Below are 17,412 nucleotides of genomic sequence, written 5' to 3'. Positions count from 1 at the left end.
CCAATGCCCTACTCCAAACTCCTTCCTGCAACTGTGATGCAAGGGAGTCAAGGCACGTGGAGAAACCCATTGTGGTCAGAGCAGGACACTGCGGAAAAAAAGGGAAGTTAGTTGCAGGGAATGGAGAAGGGATGAGGGGAGGAAAAGCCCCAAGATCCTATTAGTGCCAGTTAACAGATTTCCCGTGACGGACGGTTCATGGCTTAAGGCCTGCTCCTGGCTCCAGTCCCTCAGGGTGGCTACTGGCTCTGCTGCAGCCTCTGGTTTTACCTCCAAGAACGTTTAGGTTCAAGTCCCCACGTCTTACAGAAGCTTGTTATAGGGGTCACCAGTGGCTGCTGCTTTGCTGGTTCCTCTCAGTGTTCTTTCTCTATCACTGTATTTGCAGCAGCTCTCAGAGGAGAACGCACTGCAAAGTTAATTCCTGCTTTATCTATTCCCTCTAGCAGATCATTCAAGACTCCCAGCATCATAAAATCCAGCACAGCCCCACAGGCCTCAAAGAAACAGCCTTGGGGCTCGTGGCATTAGAAGCAACAACAAAAAATACCCATAATACAAAGATGTCAGAAAATACAAAACTGTATTTTATTGTGCAGATCTACAAAACTATAATTTAACAGTCTCATATAAATACCTACTGCATTCTATATACAACTACACTTATTGGCTCATTTATTCAAACATAAATAGATATAAAAATATTTTGTGGGGTTTTTTTTTTTTTTTTCCGTATAAAACATGGCAAGTTGCACGTAATGTGATTCATGTGGAAGTCTGAGATGTTACAAGTACAGCTAGACATCAGTTTCACACATCCAAACCCAGCACTGTTTTCATTTCACCACTGTTCGGTAAAATTCTTCCAACACCAGGCGTTCATCTGTCCAAGAGGGCTTTTAAGGGAGGAAGCTTGTCAGGGCCTTGTTTATCATTTTTTGTGCACTGTCCATGCCTCATGTCCTTGGTGCATAAGGGAAGAACCTGGCAGAAGAGAAACACATGGCTTTTTTAAAAAAGTGAATGATTTTAGTGCTGGAGTAAGGCGCAAGGCTGACTGCCTTGTGTGCTGATGGACTGCATCTGCCTGTATCAGAAATGGAGGACAAGGTTCTCTCGCATGGCTCCACCAATGGGACTCCAGAGATTAGAGCAGTACAGCCTCCACGAATGATCTTTAATCTTAGCCTCTCTGCACAGTGCTGCTTTCTCTACAATGTTGAGCTGTTGCTAAAAGTATTTTCCAGCAGTGGTTCTCCTGATCTTGTACTGAAAACTGTTTAAGGACCATACTGTAAATCAGACTAAACCATTTCCATTTTTGTTTCTCAAAACACTACTTCCACCAAGATAGGCATCATAGACGGGTGGATACGGACGGAGTCAGATCTGGATGACCTCTGGAAAGTCACTTAGCGTTTTCTGTGCCTCAGTTTCCCTACCTGAAAATGGAGGTAATGATATTCACCCTCCCTTTTCAAAATGCTTAGATATAAAAATGAATGGTAATAGGCAATAACTAAGTAGCAGTGTAAGGCATGCACAAAAGGAAGTGCTATGATTTTCCATTGATAGTGAAATTTGCACAGTGGTTGAATTTTTGGACCTACCTCCCCACACCTCTCTCTGCCACACGCACACAAATAGATGGGGTAATTTCTAGGTACTCCCTATCCTGGCTCGGGTACAGGGGCTGCTATTTTAATCTGAGCCCTATTTCTTACAGATCTCTGAGTCACCTTCTGCTCTGCATTACAGGTGTGTACTATAAGTTTATGGTTTCAATAGTTTTAAAACATTTATTGCCTGAATATAAAATGGTTCAAAGTATTAGGAATATGTGGCTACAGAAACACAGTTTCAGTTTGTTGTTTAACTCTGCGTTAGGCCAAGCCATGGACACAGAGCCCTGTAAAGGAGCCAAAAGGCTTAGTCCACGTGGCTTACAGTTATTAGGCTATTTAATCAAGTTGTTCAGCCATGTTAAACTGTTTTTGAGACATTTTAGTTTGAGCCCTGTTCCCTACAGATCCCTGAGTCTCTCTCTGCTCTGTATTACAGGTACCTGTACTATCAGGATCAGAAGAACCCTGTGACTTCGAAGAATGAAGCCCGAGTTTGATTGTGTTACAGCAGCATTGTCATATTTTTAAACAGGAATCACAAAACACTAAGAGGCCAGTTTGACAACTATTAACAAGCCCAATGTTTAAAGTCTGGGTCCAGTGTGTAGCAGCCATGGATGTATTTACGAGCACAGACTAGCCCCCGGAGAGGTATTTTGGGAAGACTCACCCAACATAGATCAGCTTTGTTTCTATCCATTTGGTGTTGTCGCTTCAAGATGCAGAAGCAGATGAACAAGAGCCCCAAGGGAATCAAAGCAACCAATACGTAGATTGTTACAGTGTCAACTGTTGCTGATTGGCCTGTAGAGAAAATCAGCAAGCCTTTAACATGGGCTGCCACTATCTGTCAGACACTCCATCATTCTCCAAGGGAAAGAAGGAAAAGGAAAGGCTACGGGTACAGGGGTCTGACAGAGAAGGGAGAGAGGCCACATGCAGCGGCATATACGAGGAGCACTTCCAAACAAAATTCCTTTCACCAGGGCCTCATGCACTGTTTATATACACAACAGTTTGTGCCCAAGGTTTTTATGGGGCCATTTTATTTCTGTGGCCTGGTGTTAGGTGAGCGTCAGCACCAGTAACTCTTCTCTCTCTCCCATGTGTACCAGACCCACCTCCCCACTTCTCTCAGCTGCCCCAAAGATCCTTGTCCTCTCTCCATCCTGCACCAAGACTTCCATCATTCTCTTCCAGCTTTTCTGGGGTCACCTCCCTTTCCTCTGCCCTTGGCTCCCCTCCTTTGAACTGTCTCTTTCTCTTCTCCCTCCTGTATCAGAGGACACAGCTTCCTTTTTCCTCTTCCCCACACCAAGCTCACACTCACCCTGGACCTGCCCATCCTTGGACAGAGTCAGCGTCAGGTTTAGGAGCGGATGTTGGATCACACAGCCAGCTGGGTTCTCCCAGTGAATCCTGGAGGGGACATGTGTGAAATTGCTGATAACAGTCACAGTCTGGTCTGAGTGATTGATGAGATACTGTCCCGGCTCCTGCTGAAGGCGATGGGACAGGTTCCAGCTGATCATTGGAGCTGGTTTCCCTGTTACTGAGCAGCTTATTTCCAGCACCTTCTCCTCACCACTGTCCGGACTGGACACAAGCTTGGCCTCCAGTCTGGGCTCCGATATTGCTGTTAAGCACAAGAAGGAAAACCCATTAATAACACTTGCAGCTCTCTCACTACGGTAGCTTAGTGAGCATGCTACAGCAAAGAGGAACTTGGTGCCTGTGTCTGTGTTGACTGAAGAGAACAAGCACGGCATTTGGTTTTACTGCTCAGTGCTGTCTGTCGTCTCAACCTGACAGGGCCCAGCGTGTGACACGTGGACTTTCAAAACGTCAGACAACGATGCCAAAATGAAGTAGTCATGGAGGCACAGGACCTGCGCTATGCCATAGCTTTTAAATAATCCCTTAGAGAAACCCCTTCAGTGCGTCAGACTTCCAGGGGGATCCCACTCTTCCTTAAGGGTATCCCACGCAGCCTCAATGGCTCCAAGGCTGAGGGTTGGTCCACACAAGGAAAGTTAGGTCAGTCCAACTCCATTGCTCCAGTGTGTGAAAAATTCACACCTCCGAGAGACATAGTTAAACTAACCTAAGCCCCAGTGTAGACAGCCTTTCAGAGCAGCGGATTTACTACGGGGAAGGAAAAACCCTTTCTGTCACTGTATTGTGTGTACACTACAGCTCTATAGCTGCATTTCTCCAGCTGTGCCACTGTCTCGTTTCTAGTGTAGACATAGCCTGAGCCTCTGGGCTCCAGCACGCCTGTTTCACACCATGAGCTCTGCTTCGCAAGTCCAATTGAGATGGTCTCTGAAGAGGAGTCTTTTTGTCCTCTTCTGGGATCAATGCACCTCAGCTAGTATTTGCAGTGATCTCAGGCAGCCTTTCCGAAACAGAGTGGGGTTTGTTAGCCAACTGGAACACAGCGTTACCAGGTCCTATAGTTAGTTAGTACAGAGATGCAAAGGCCAACACAGAGTTTAGACTGGCCAGTGTCAGGGCTCTAACCAGCCAAGCTGCTGTAGAAGCCATCTTGGCTCTGTCTCTCCCTCTCTCAGTCTGTCTGTCTGTCTCACGGGTAAGAGCTTCTATCTATCCACATTTTTTCCTGGATTCTCCACTAATATGGGCCGGTTTCAGCCTGTCCTTAAATGACCACCCCAGACAGTTAGGTGACCCAACATCTCATATCTTCTGCGCTGCCTCAAAAGTAAACTCTTTGTGCTCGGTACATAGCAATTCAAATCACAGAGGGAATCTGAAGCATGCATAGGAATAATAAAAATATTAGCAAAATTCCCACATTCATCATAGAAGAAAGCAGCCAAATCAGAGGCAGGGAGAGTAGAAACATGGGTGTCACAGACCAAGTCCCAATAACATCATTATCAGATTTCAACAATAGTGCTAAAGAGTTGGTAAAAAGCAGCAGGGGGTGTCCTTGGCAAGTAAGAAATCAGATAGCTCTAAAATTAGTGATCAGCTCCATTCAGCCAGATTTCTATTTTTTTTCTGTTTAATTTTTTAAGGGGAATTACTGCTAGATGAAAGATTCTGGGGCTCTCAGCCCTGCAACTGAAGTTCTCTGTTTATACAGAAGTAGTGCAAGCTTCCCCATACAGACAACTTCCAGTCAATGTATGACAACATTTACTGCATATTTATGTGGTCATGTACCCGCAGCTGATCAGTGTATGTCATGAATGTGCACATTTTTTTTTCCCCGTTTCTTTTAAATGACATTTAGGGTGTGTTTACATTTAGAGATTATTAATTATTATTATTATTATTAAGGACAAGATTTACAAAAATGGGTTCCTGAAGTTAGGTGGCTAAACATGGATTTAGAAACCTAAGGGGCTTGGTTTTCACCAGTGCTGAGTGAGCATGCAGCAGCTTCCATTAACTTCAACAGGAGCTGATAGGTGCTCAGCACTGGTGAAAACCAATTCACTGATTCAGATTCCCCCATGCTGCCAAGGCTTATGCGGGCACGTAACTTCACCCCCATGTGAATAGTTCCATGACATTCGGTGCGACCACTCATGTAAGTGATGCATCTGTGCAGGGTTAGAGCCTAAATATGGGATGAGGAGCCCAAATGTAGCCACCTATTTTTGAAAATCTTGACCAGAGTATTATGTAATTGCAGGCGCAGCAGCTCTAATTTAATTTGAGTCAGAGCCAAGAGTTCTGCTGTGGGCAATGCAAACTTTTATGCTGTGATGAACTATTCATTACCTAACTTCGAAGTGCTGTGCTTGTGAGTGATGTGATCGATAACTTCATTGTCATCATTAGCAACTGTACCAATTTTTAAACAAACATTTTTATTTTTGGAAATTCCCAGGTTTCTGAGTGTTTTATAAACCATTGCTTCCTCTTGCACAGGTAAATGATGATATTATTCTTAAAAATTCATATTCATGGAACAGACAAGAAAGTAACTTAAAGGAAAGTGTGGGATCAGCCAAGTTTATATTGCCTCCTGCAGATACCCGTACCATTCAATATGAACCTGACAAGACTGGATGAATTTTCCAAGCCATAGTGGTAGGAGGGCAAAACTAGGACATCATGTGGCAACCTTAATAATGGAGAGGCTACAGCCACTCCATACTCAGAGCTGGAGACAGAGACATTCTGGAGGGGAACACTAAGCTGATCCTATTTTTTATCTTATGTCTCTATCCCTACAATTAATTTCACGTACATTAGATTGTATGGCATAAGTAGTTTTTCCAAGTCATACTTAATTTGTTTACTGTGGTTGTGCTTGCTCATGAGACTTCACTATCAGCTTCTCACTTCCCCGCATCACTGATCAAGAGAGGGACTGTCACATTACCCAACTGATAGTGCTGATAAATTACAATAGTGTTTTTCTTAAAACTGCAGGGTCAGAGCCAATGGGGATTTCAGCTGGAACTTCTCAAAGTCTCCCATGTAAGTCTGGAAATCGAAGGGCTCAGTCTCACAAAGAGCATTCTGTTTCGGTTATCAAATAACTCTTTGAACTTCTTCTTTTTTTCACAGGGTACGTAAAAATAACAGCTTTTGACTACCTCCGCCCACTGCATCGGCTTCAAATACTGGATTGTGACATCCAGAAACAGTGAAGCAAAGCCTACACAGATCACAAGGGCCAATGTTTCCTGCAACGTTCCACTGGGAGGGCTTTAGTGGAGCATCAGCAAAGAATCATTTACAAGAATGTATAAGAATACATGGCACTTATATGGCACCTCCCATTTCAAATCATTTTACCAAGTCAGGTAGGCGTGACTGTCTTCAGCTCACAGAGCAGTCGCTGAGGCACAGAGGTATCGGAGCTTGCCTAAAGTCACATACATCTACACAGCAGCAAAATAAGGTGGCAGCAAGTTTCACAGCCTCAGGCTGTGGACTCAGACTCGCACTACGGCGCTACAAATAGCTGCCTAGGCATTACGGCTCAGGCTGGAGCTCAAGCTCTGGCGCCCCAGGAAGGGGAAGGGAAGTCTACACGGCCAGTTTTAGTGCCATAGCGTGAACTTGAGTCTGTAGAGCCAGGCTCGGAGACTCGCCGCCACGGGTACTTTTTTCTTATGTAGACATATGAGTAAATGGCAGCATGGAATAGAACTATTGTCCCAAATCTCATTTCCTTCCAATTCTGACTAGACCGTCCTCTGCCTACCCATATTAGAACAAAGAGTGATCATTACAGAAGACCTATACAGCTGATCTCACCAATTCTCTGCCTAATTAGCTCTCCAACTCCAATATACAGAGGATGAAAAATGTTTCATTCATCTTTACTAACACTTAATAACTTGGTTATATTTAATTTTTTTGTCTATTATTAAATAATAAAAAGGACACTCAGATATAAAGAATACGATCTACTCTAAGGGCTTGTCCCTGATCCCACTGAAGTCAGTGGAAGATTTGCAACTGACTTCAAATGAGAGCAGGACTGGGTCTTATTTTAGGGCTTACAATTGTATCTAGTGGCTGTAGACAGGAATTGGGAGTGCCTCTGCCATTAACTCACTGCATGGCCTTTGGCAAGTAACTCAATTTCTTTGCACCTCACTTTCTTCATCTATGAAATAGGGATAGTACTTATCCACTGTGCTTTGAGACCTTCAGAGGACTGGTGCCAGCTATGTGTAAGCTATTTATAACATATCTAGATACATGGGAACAAATTCCTAAAGGATTCTGTAAACTGGCCAATCTTGATTCTCCCTAAACTAGCCACTAGTTAACAATTGTTTCTCTCCCTCAGATTTAATCTTCAGCAACTTCTATTTACTCTTCTTTAGTAATATTTTGTAGATCTTTAATTCTGAAAGAGATCGTGTAATAAAAAACATGTTGGAGGGGATGCTTGGACGTTTTTTAAACTAAGGAAGTGTCTCCTACACACTACCATTTTCACAAGGTTTCTCCCTCCTGTTTTAGCAAGGCAGCTTTGAAATTCCCACCTGAAAACCTATCCATTCCCCCATATCTATGCTTCCTGCATGTATGGTATGCACCACCTGATTTGACTTCACTTCTCTTAAACAGGTAGAAAGAACTTACGGTGGCAGCACGGGAAATAACGCATATATGAAATATAAAGGTCATAACTGCCGGGTAATCACTAGAAGGTAAACTCCCTTGTAATCCCCACCAACCCCTCCAGGACAAGTAAACTGACAATTTCAGTTCAAGCTGGGATCTCCATAAATTGATTTGCACCTTGCTGTGAGTGACTGAGGGTTTCAGAAAGCCTTTGGAACCATTCTTATATCATGTCCCTAGAGAGTAGGAATACTCTCCCCCCCACACATACCTTTTTAAACATGTTAACCCCCAATTAATAGCAATAAGAATAAATACATAAATCAGGGTTTTAAGTAGCTTTGAGACAAAGACAAATGAATTATGCAAAATGAGGTGCCTGTGCTGGGGAAAACGATTTGTAATCTATTTGGAAAGAGTGCGCAAAATATTTTTTGAGGATAGCACTGGATATGAAACAAGGGGAAAAGATCTTAGGATATGATCTGGAATCCATCCAAATGCTAAATCTTATTTTATATATTTCAGAAAAGGTACATTTGCCTTATGTATTAAACAATGATAAGATTCTTGTGTGTATGGTCCATCAATAACTAACATCCCTGATAAGGAGACGTCTTACAGTCCTATTGGAGCACCTAGAAAGTTTAAACATTTAAAACAAACCACTCCCTGGCCTGTTCCTGTCTGGAATTATTAAGTGTTCTTGTAAACTGCATGGACAATAGCCAGTATTTGCCAGCCCTAAATCAGTGGCCCTATGAACATAACTAGAGTTTTTTCCAACATCTTTTTTAATACAGTAACCTGCTATTTTAGCCTCAAACCCCTCTTCTTTCACAGGGTGGGCAAGTGAGTGATGTAGAACAATATTTACTCTGTGAGGGTGAAGTCCCACCAACCAGGATAACACAATCCCTACTGCTATTTTTTTAAATTAGAAGTTGTTATCTCACCCTACGGGATCCCTAAGTACTTTATAAACTCTATTGGATACAAAAAGCTCCTCAGAAATGCAGCTCTTTCTGTAGCAGATGATGATAACTGTAAGGTTTACATACAGGAGTGTGAGGAGAGAAAGAATTTTGGCCACCAGTATCAGGACAAATCCCTGCTCTTATCAAGAACGCCTTGGGATCTTAACACCCACATCTTAACACCCACATGTCAGTCAGGACCTGGGCTTTTACAGTTTCATCTGAAAGACCCACATGCAGTAAACTTTACAGAATTCAATCCATTCGCTAGAGAACAAAGAGCCAAGTTAATGCATCTGGGATCTGATTCAGCAGTTCCACCCATTATATTTCGATCATTAAAGCCATCATTTCCATGGGAGCAGAATTTGCCTTTCCTGTACTTGAGTGCGACCTCTGGCCCTCAGACTGTGGGCTTGGCTACACTGGCGCTTTACAGCACTGCAACTTTCTCGCTCAGGGGAGTGAAAAAACACCCCCCTGAGCACAGCAAGTTACAGCACTGGAAAGCACCAGTGTAAACAGTGCCCCAGCTAATCCCCTAGTGGAGGTGGAGTATCTGCAGCGCTGGGAGAGCTTTCTCCCAGCACTGGCGCGCAACCACACTAGCACTTCAAAGCACTGTCGCAGGCGCGCTCCCACAGCAGCGTTTTGAAGCCACGGCCTGTGTCTCTCAGGGTCGGCTCCAGGCACCAGCTAAAGAAGCAGGTGCTTGGGGCGGCCAATATAAAGGGGCAGCACTCTGCCTGCTATTGGGGCCGCACGTCTGGATCTTCGGCAGGAATTTGTTGGCGAGTCCCTCAGTCCCACTCTTCTGCTAAGTGCTGAAGTGCCACCGAAGAGGAAGAGAGGGAGTGAAGGACCCGCTGCCAAACTGCCGCCAAAGAGTGAAGCGGCGCGATTGCACTGCCCCAGCTTTTTTTTTTTTTTTGCTGCTTGGGACAGCAGAAAACTTGGAGCCGGCCCTGGTTTCTCTAACACATTTCCCAGAATGTATCCTTTGACTAAGTTCTCAGTACAAAAACCTTAGCTTTTAGTTAGTGTGGGGAAAAGGAAACATGGGATTCCAGTAAGAATGAGACATGTAATTATCCCCAAACTATAATTAGCATTTGGCACCCACATAATTAAGACATCTCTGGTCACTTCCTGATATAAAAGTTTCCTCAGTTACACAATAATAAAATTAAGATTTTAAAGGGATATCAACTCTCATGGTTCACAAACCAACCACTAAGTGCTTGTGGGGAGATTTCTCCTAACCCAAACGCATATTATGATGTAATTGTTACATATATGGATTTTATACCTTCTTCTGAAGAATCTGCTACCAGCTACCATGGAAGGGCTATTAGTCTCATTCCATATGGCAAGACCCACCATCATCCATTTTAACCAGTATTGTTTAATTTATTCATAACAACCCTTCACTGTTTATGTAAAAGTAGTAGTATCATGTTAAAAACAAAGACATCTCGCTCATATGAGACCAAACAACAACATTCAGCCAGTAGATTTTTGTTCAAAACCACCAGATACTGCTCAGAAACTACAAACACTGATGTTTGTCCATTAGAGAAGTGAACAATGGTGAGGTTTCACTGTATACATTATGACCGAAACCACAGAAACAAATGTTCCTGAGAGCACGTGCATTAACAGAAAATAAATACTTTTCAAAAGGAGAAGTTTGCTAACAGGCAGATCAGAGCAACATAGAATATAGGGTTGAGTGCTCTGAAGAAAATCCGCCCTGGTTTGAATGGTAGGAGAAAGGACTTGGATGGGCAGGGCCTGCATTCCTGATTTTACAGGATAAATAGAAAATATATTTGTGCATAATTAATGGTCTCCTGTAGCAAACAAGCCAGTAATTTTAAAAGCACATTTCCCTCCCTTCTACCTAACATTAAAATTGACTTCTTCCCATAATTTGTCTCTTTAGGTTTAGGAATTAGTCATGGGTCCACTTGTTTCCTTCCCAGAAAGATGAAAGCCTTTCTTCCCAGCCCCTTCTACTCCTCCACATTTTTTCTTCCTTCAGTTTTCCAGAAGTGTTTCGGTAAAAAACAAAAAAACAACAAACAAATGAACAAAAACCACCTTTAAAAATCTGAATCTTTTGTTTTGACTTTCTAAACAAAACCTGGTTTTTCAGTTCAAAATGACTGTGTCAAAATTTCCTTTTGTTTTAGTAAAAGCAATCAAACACATTTTAAAATGGTCAAATTTTAAACAAAATATTTACATGTTGTCAAAACTAAACTTTTTGTTTGACCCCAAATGAACTGTTGTTTTTACTTTACAATTTGCCAAAAAAAAAATTGGTTTGACCCGAACTGTTTTGTTTTTTGTTTTTTATTTTTTAATTGCCAGTGAATTGAAACAATCCATTATTCACACAGTTCTGCTCACCACTGCTTCCCTCTTAGAGGTAAAAACCAATGAGGAAGGGAAAATTAGGTCACCTTCCCACTGAGAAAGAAAGAGATTAACCAGCGCTGCCACTAAAGACAATCACAAACTAGGAAATGGCTGGAGTTTCTGAACGGTCAAAGCCCCGCTTTGTGATAGGGTCTTACCGTAAACCTTGAGGCATGTCCTGCCTGTGATGGATCCCATGGGAAACGTGTTGAAGATACATTTATAACAGCCTTCATCCTGCAGGGTGACTGCATGAACAGTAATGGCAGAGACTGTCAGTTCGCTCTGGGTGAAGTTCACACGGCTGCTATAGTTACCCAGGATTCTGTGGCCGTTAATCCTGCTGTAGGTTGCTATGTTGCCTTTGCCCTCTCCACTCTCCTTCTGCCAGGTGACTTGCAGCACTTCATGATCCATGACAAGCTGGCATTGGAAAGTAACATTTTCTCCGGTCTTGGACGATTGGACCTTCCTATGAACTACCTGCACTGAGCCTGTGGGCAGACCAGACACATAATTTTGAGATTCCCTTTCATCCACTCATGGCACATTCTAAACAGAGATTCCATTATTTACCAAGGCAACATCCCTCTGCAACTTCTGAGTGAGAATTCTTAGCATGCTTTGCCTTCAGACCTTCCATAAAGAGATTCCCTGTGAATCACACTGGGACATTAAACTTCACCATGACGAATAAAGCAACTCTCCCAGCCCATTCAATCCTTGGCCTGTTTGCTAAAGTTTCTAGCAAGAAAGCCAGTTCAGATCAAAAGAACAAGGGCAATTATGTTATTTCTGATGAAGACATTTGTCTGCTCGATCTGTATTAAAGACTCACACAACACTTACTCTTAAGCTAATGAGCAGCTCCACTATACTAATGATTTCTGGACCCTATGGACGTCTGTCCAATTGAAAGGGAATTAATAAAGCCCTAGCCCCCCACCTTGCCTTTAACACACATTTTGTCATCCCCTACATACACATCTATCAGAGACCAGAAAGGTTAGGTCAGGTCAGACTGAAGTTTAGAATGAATGCTTCAATTATAACTTATTTTCCAACCACAGTCCATGGACCACTAGCTACCTTCAGAGCCCTTTCTGACGGCTCATAGAATAAAATATTCTGAGAATCAGTATTGGTGACTTATCAGCTAGAAGGTGACATGCCCATGAAAACCTGTCTCTCTAAGCTAGAGAATCATGGGAGAGAAGCTCTCCATGAAAAATTATTGTCCTCCTTCTCTTTAAATGAATAGAAGCAGGTTGAAATGCCATTAAGGCAACAAGTGAGAGATTTCCAGTCTTAATCTTTCACTCAACACCAATTTTCTCACACAGCCGAAGTTAACATTACTTGGTTGGTTTACATCAGTATGTGGACCCTACACCAGCATGTGAAGAAAGATGCCAGCAACAACAGGCACCGCATTGAAAATAGTGTTTTATACATTAACTGCTGCTTCAGCATGAGAAACTACATATAGTGTTCTTGAAGAGGTAGAAGGTTGTCCCACAATACGATGTGGCTATATTTCCTTCACACAGGGCGGCGTGGCAAGGATCAAGTAGCCTGTATGTCAGTCATTACAGACGACCCCATCCTGACCAGAAGGAATCCATTTACACTGCATAACCAAAAATCTCTGTCGTAACGTAAACTGAAAGCAAGTCGCAGTTTAGGTGGCTCATTTGCTTTATTGTAGTTTTAAAATAAATATGTACACATGCCTCGAGCTAATGGATACACTCCTTTTATATCAAACTAAAGACACTATCCATAAATTAGAAACATGAATAATGCAGTGGCAGTAGAGGAAGCATTATCAAGCTCATTTCAGCTTCTATCAAGGTCATGTCACCAAGTACAAAACAGCTGTGTCTGGCCAGAAGTGTTATATCATTGATGGTGTTAATCAGGGGGTGGTAAATGAGGAGCAAGGGCTTCTGCAAAGATCTTATAAGAGCTGTATATCACCAGGTTAGCAGGATGTTTGGTCAACAAAGTTTCACATACAATTTTAGCCAAAGAATAGAAAATTTACCTGCTGCCATCGCCCAGATCCAAGAGAAGAAAATGCATGTGAATATCATCTCAGCTGTGAGATCAACCAGATGAGCAGGCAACAAAAGGCATTCAGTTCTGAACTTCCCTTTTTATACACTACTCCCTTTAGGGACAGGCCAAATCGTCATCTACTGTAAGTTATATAATTAGACTCTTCCCCCTGCGATACCAATACATTTCCTTCTGCAGAGCAGTTATGAGAAATTCCCACTGAAACCTGGATAGATTGATGACTACTGCTGCTTTGTAATTCAGAAAAACAAGTATTGGCAGCTAATATGGATGATTTTTCATCTGCACTCATGGAAATTTAAAGGTAAATGCAGTTGTGTATGTGTGTTCATCTGGCTACAAATAAAGGAGAACCAAAAGATGGGATATTGGGAAAGGGAAAGCTTAGATGTCACATGAGCAGATGCATGTTGGGGGATCTAATTTTCAATCTGCCGGTTGATAACAAGGAATATTATTCTGAAGGTCTCCAACACGGTCCCAACACTCCATAATTCTACATGAGTGTCTACAGAGGAGAAACATGGGCTGGGATAGCCGAGTATAGTGTCAATCTTGAAGGAGATGTATGGACAGAGCAGAGTGAGAGTTAAAAAGACAAAAGAGAGGGTTTGTCGGAAATCAGGATTAAGGTGAATGGGAATAGCAGGGGTGTTGCAGGAAGTATTGCCAAACTCAAAAAAGATGATCTTGTGTTTTTTGGCCTGTCCATTGATATTCCAATTCCTCCTCCTCCCCTCCCTTTGAAAATTAATGCTGTCCCTTCCCTCAAATTTATTGGGTTAAGGTGATTTTGGCCCCCACTGCAGAAGCGCTCAACCCCACATTTGTCTGTTTTCTGCCTAGCACACAATCCTGTCTCTCCAGTCTTTGGTTCGGGTCTGTCCCCAGCCTCACCTCTGCTCCTCCTAGGCTCTTCACACCCCCATCCCTAGCCTACCACGCCTGGGCGATACAGCAGGGTCTCTCACTCCCCTTTAAAGGCCGGGTGTTACAAGGTGGGAGGAGCAGAGGCGCCATCCCATCCCTGTTGCTCACGGGGGTGGGGGGAGAGAGTGGGAGAGGAGACAGAGGAGCTGTTCTGCTCCCCCTCACCCATGAGAATGGCGTCAGGTTGCTGAGGAGAGGAAGAGTGCTCTGCCTGTAGCTGCTGATTGGTTGCTTTGACCCAGGAAGCTGGCAAGTAGGGCAGGCAGCCATTCAGAGGGGGTTTGCTCCCCAGCATGGCTCAAATTCTCCTGGGGTCTGGAGTGTCTCATGTCATTGTCAGATGGGCTCTAGCCCCTGCCAAAATCCAGTCACTCAAAATCGTCATGAGAGTTGGCAACACTGTCTAAGAGAACTGGTGAATACTGAACACTGGTGAATATTCCAAATACTGTTTATAACATTTTCTGTGTACATTATATTTGTTTACTACAAAATTGTATGGCACTGTTTCTTTGAATTTTGAAAGTCAACTACTGGCACCTACTTATCAGAGTTTTATATACAATAGCCCTGAAGTTTAACTCTGTGTAATACTTTCTGAAAAATCCTGAAGACAGAATAATAGACTTTCAGAAAAGCTCAGGGTCAGATTTTCAAAAGAGCTCTGCCCCCACGCAGGCACCTAAAGAAAAAAGCCAGAATTTCCTAAGTGTTCATACAACAGATTTCAACATAACACAGTGGATGCCAAACTCTTGACAATGTAGTATAGATTGTGGGTAGAGCTGGGTGAATTTTTTTGTCCAAAACATTTTCTTGGCTGAAAAATGCAGTTTTGGGTTGACCAAAATATTTTGCAAATTTGTGTCAAATTGACTGACTAATTTTGGTTAAAAAAATTAAATTAAATTAAGTAAAAATAAATCAGAAAAAAATCAAAATGTTTCATTTTCACATTTTCAAAAAGAAAATGCCACTTTTTGTTCAGGATTTTTATTGCAATTTTGTATAAATATTAAACTCAAAAGCCAAACAAAATGTTCGGTTTCAATTAAAATAAAATGTTTCATTTTACTCAAAATGATTTTTTTTTTTTCATTTTTTGGTTCACACGCTTGTAATTGTGGGTCCCATGCCCTTTTGACAATTCTGGCCATAGTTCTTATTCTAATTTTTAATGGTTCAGGACACACATAAAAGATAGTAAAAACTTAAGAGAGGCAGCATGGTCTAGTAGACTGACCATATGGCTGGCAACTAGGTACTCCCAAATTTTAATTCAAGGCCTGCCACTGATTTTCCGGATGGTGTTAAACAAGTCTCTCATTCTCTCTGTGCCTCAATTTCCTCATCTGTGCAACAGGAGTAATAAACCTACAACATTGGATGTTGTGAGTAGAACTTAGAGTTCTCTTCATTTGGTTAGTTTAGTCCACTATTCTCACTGTCAATTGTCTGTAAACAGATAATTATTTGTATTAATTTGTTGATAATGCAAATTCTTCGTAGCTTAAGTCAGCAAATCTTAGCCTGTAGATTGCTCACAAACAGCCTGAAGTGAGAGTTCACTCAGCTACTCTCTATTCAGAATTTGCTTCTTAAACTTCAATTGTTACCTGAATCCCATGGTGTTGTTTCGGTTTCCTGACTGGATGACCTTTTATGAAGTGTATGGCACACACAAAAAATTGTTTTTTTTATTAAGCAAATCTTAGATGCGGGCCTGAAATTTATGGTCCTTGTATGAATATTCAAACAATCCTTGAGTTGCACAAATATTTGTGAAAGGCAAACAAAAACAGCAGGCCCAAATCAAAATATTATTCCAAATTCTCAAAAAGGTTCACAAAAACATTTCCTGTTGTTCTCTCAGCTCTCACTCTGAGGATTAATTCATTAATGCTCAAAGAATGTAAAGGGTTAAGTATCAGTATTACTATATGATTAGAAAAAACATTTTTATTGTGGGTTTGAATAGGCTGCTTGTTTTATGAATACCTAAATATGCTCCCTACGGTGTCTTTGTAAAGCAAACATATCACACTGCTACAAGTAATCTGGCCTGGATTTAAGAAGGAACCATATTCTCTATATTTCATTGCCACTTTAAATGAAACCTGAATCACTTCATGCCTTCATACTTTCTTTTTTCTTTTTAAATAAGGAGACCCTGACAGTGTGGTTTATTATTTTTTTTACATTTATCATTTTCAGTGGCCCATTCTGCTGCTTGATTCCTGCTAGGAAACTGTTCTCCCTGTGCAGTGTTTCTGGCCCGACCAAAAATATTAAGTACTTGAAATTGAAGAAAGACTGTGCTGGAAATCTCACAAGAACAATTTTCCAGATGCTAGAAATTCAGATAGCTTTAGCTGCAGAATGAAACATTGGGATACTGATCCCAAGTGACAGGAAAAACTTGTAGTTCTGAACAGGTGAATTCAGTAGTTAACAAAATATCAAACTTGTAATGTTTCAAGGCGTCAGAATTTCTCATACCTGTGTTAAGCCAGCACAGCTCCACTGAAGTCAAAGAATCTGCATGCATTTACATCAGGTCTGGCCTTAGCTCCCACATTTTTTACTAATGGGATACAGCTCTGTAGAGAGAAAAGCCCAGATTCATTTCAGGCTTAGCTTATGCAGTTTCTTCAATTAGTAGTGTTATACAATTATAATATTATAATATTTAACTGACACTTCTCCAGTTGAACTGCACCATCCAGTGATCAAAACAGGAACTTCATTTTATTATGTGTTAAAACTCTGCCAAGGTCACCATTCAGAGTTTGAATTGTTATTTGCAGGAAGCATAGGTGCTGGAACCCCCTGACTTGCAGTAGTAATAACCCAAATACATAGTTTCCGCCGTCAGTGCCTCACAAAATTTTATTCACCCAGAGTAAATAAACTTTTGTGGGAGAATAAAAATAACCATTCAACATCATGGTAAAGGATAGATATTATAGCTGGACTGTTTTTTTTGTTTGTTTGTTTTATTACAACACTGATTTACTCTATTTCTTATACTGGTACAAAGAAGCCTAATTCATTGGAATACTGTGGTACTAACTAGGCAAAGGCAAAGCTTTAAGAGTTTGACAGTGGCCACTATGTGAGAAACAACATGTTGACTCTTATTGCTATCCTAACTTAATATGCAGTTAAACATTCTAATCCTTTTAATAATGACCTAGATTCTCTCTCCAGTTCAAAGTAACTCAACAGAAGACTTCAGACTTATTCTCACCCAGTCTTGGAACAGTAACAATGCCGTGGGATTCATGTGACCCATCCCATCGAAG

At 41.7% G+C, this 17,412-nt stretch overlaps 1 protein-coding gene across 1 annotated transcript; it reads right to left on the bottom strand.

Annotated features, from left to right (window-relative positions):
• Positions 1-604: 604 nt before the first annotated feature.
• On the bottom strand, positions 605-13,222 carry LOC117871078 (OX-2 membrane glycoprotein-like). Its single transcript, XM_034758697.1, has 5 exons — positions 13,143-13,222; positions 11,254-11,589; positions 2,956-3,261; positions 2,296-2,429; positions 605-984 (listed from the first exon to the last, which is right to left on the bottom strand). Exons 1-5 carry the CDS (start codon positions 13,189-13,191, stop codon positions 880-882), a joined length of 930 nt encoding a protein of 309 aa, XP_034614588.1. The 5' UTR covers positions 13,192-13,222; the 3' UTR covers positions 605-879.
• Between the last annotated feature and the right edge of the window lie 4,190 nt (positions 13,223-17,412).

Source organism: Trachemys scripta, chromosome 1, assembly GCF_013100865.1.
Source record: "Trachemys scripta elegans isolate TJP31775 chromosome 1, CAS_Tse_1.0, whole genome shotgun sequence".
NCBI lineage: Eukaryota > Metazoa > Chordata > Testudines > Emydidae > Trachemys > Trachemys scripta.
Note: the sequence above shows the minus strand (reverse complement) of the source record. Positions and strands in the feature narration are given on the sequence as shown.

What these genes read in the sequence shown, in the direction of transcription:
- LOC117871078 (XM_034758697.1), bottom strand. Translation starts at nt 13,191, where the DNA reads ATGATATTCACATGCATTTTCTTCTCTTGGATCTGGGCGATGGCAGCA. An exon ending in GATCTGGGCGATGGCAGCAG is followed by an intron (nt 11,590 to 13,142) that starts GTAAATTTTCTA and finishes GTCTGCCCACAG; the next exon opens with GCTCAGTGCAGGTAGTTCAT. An exon ending in GACATGCCTCAAGGTTTACG is followed by an intron (nt 3,262 to 11,253) that starts GTAAGACCCTAT and finishes TGTGCTTAACAG; the next exon opens with CAATATCGGAGCCCAGACTG.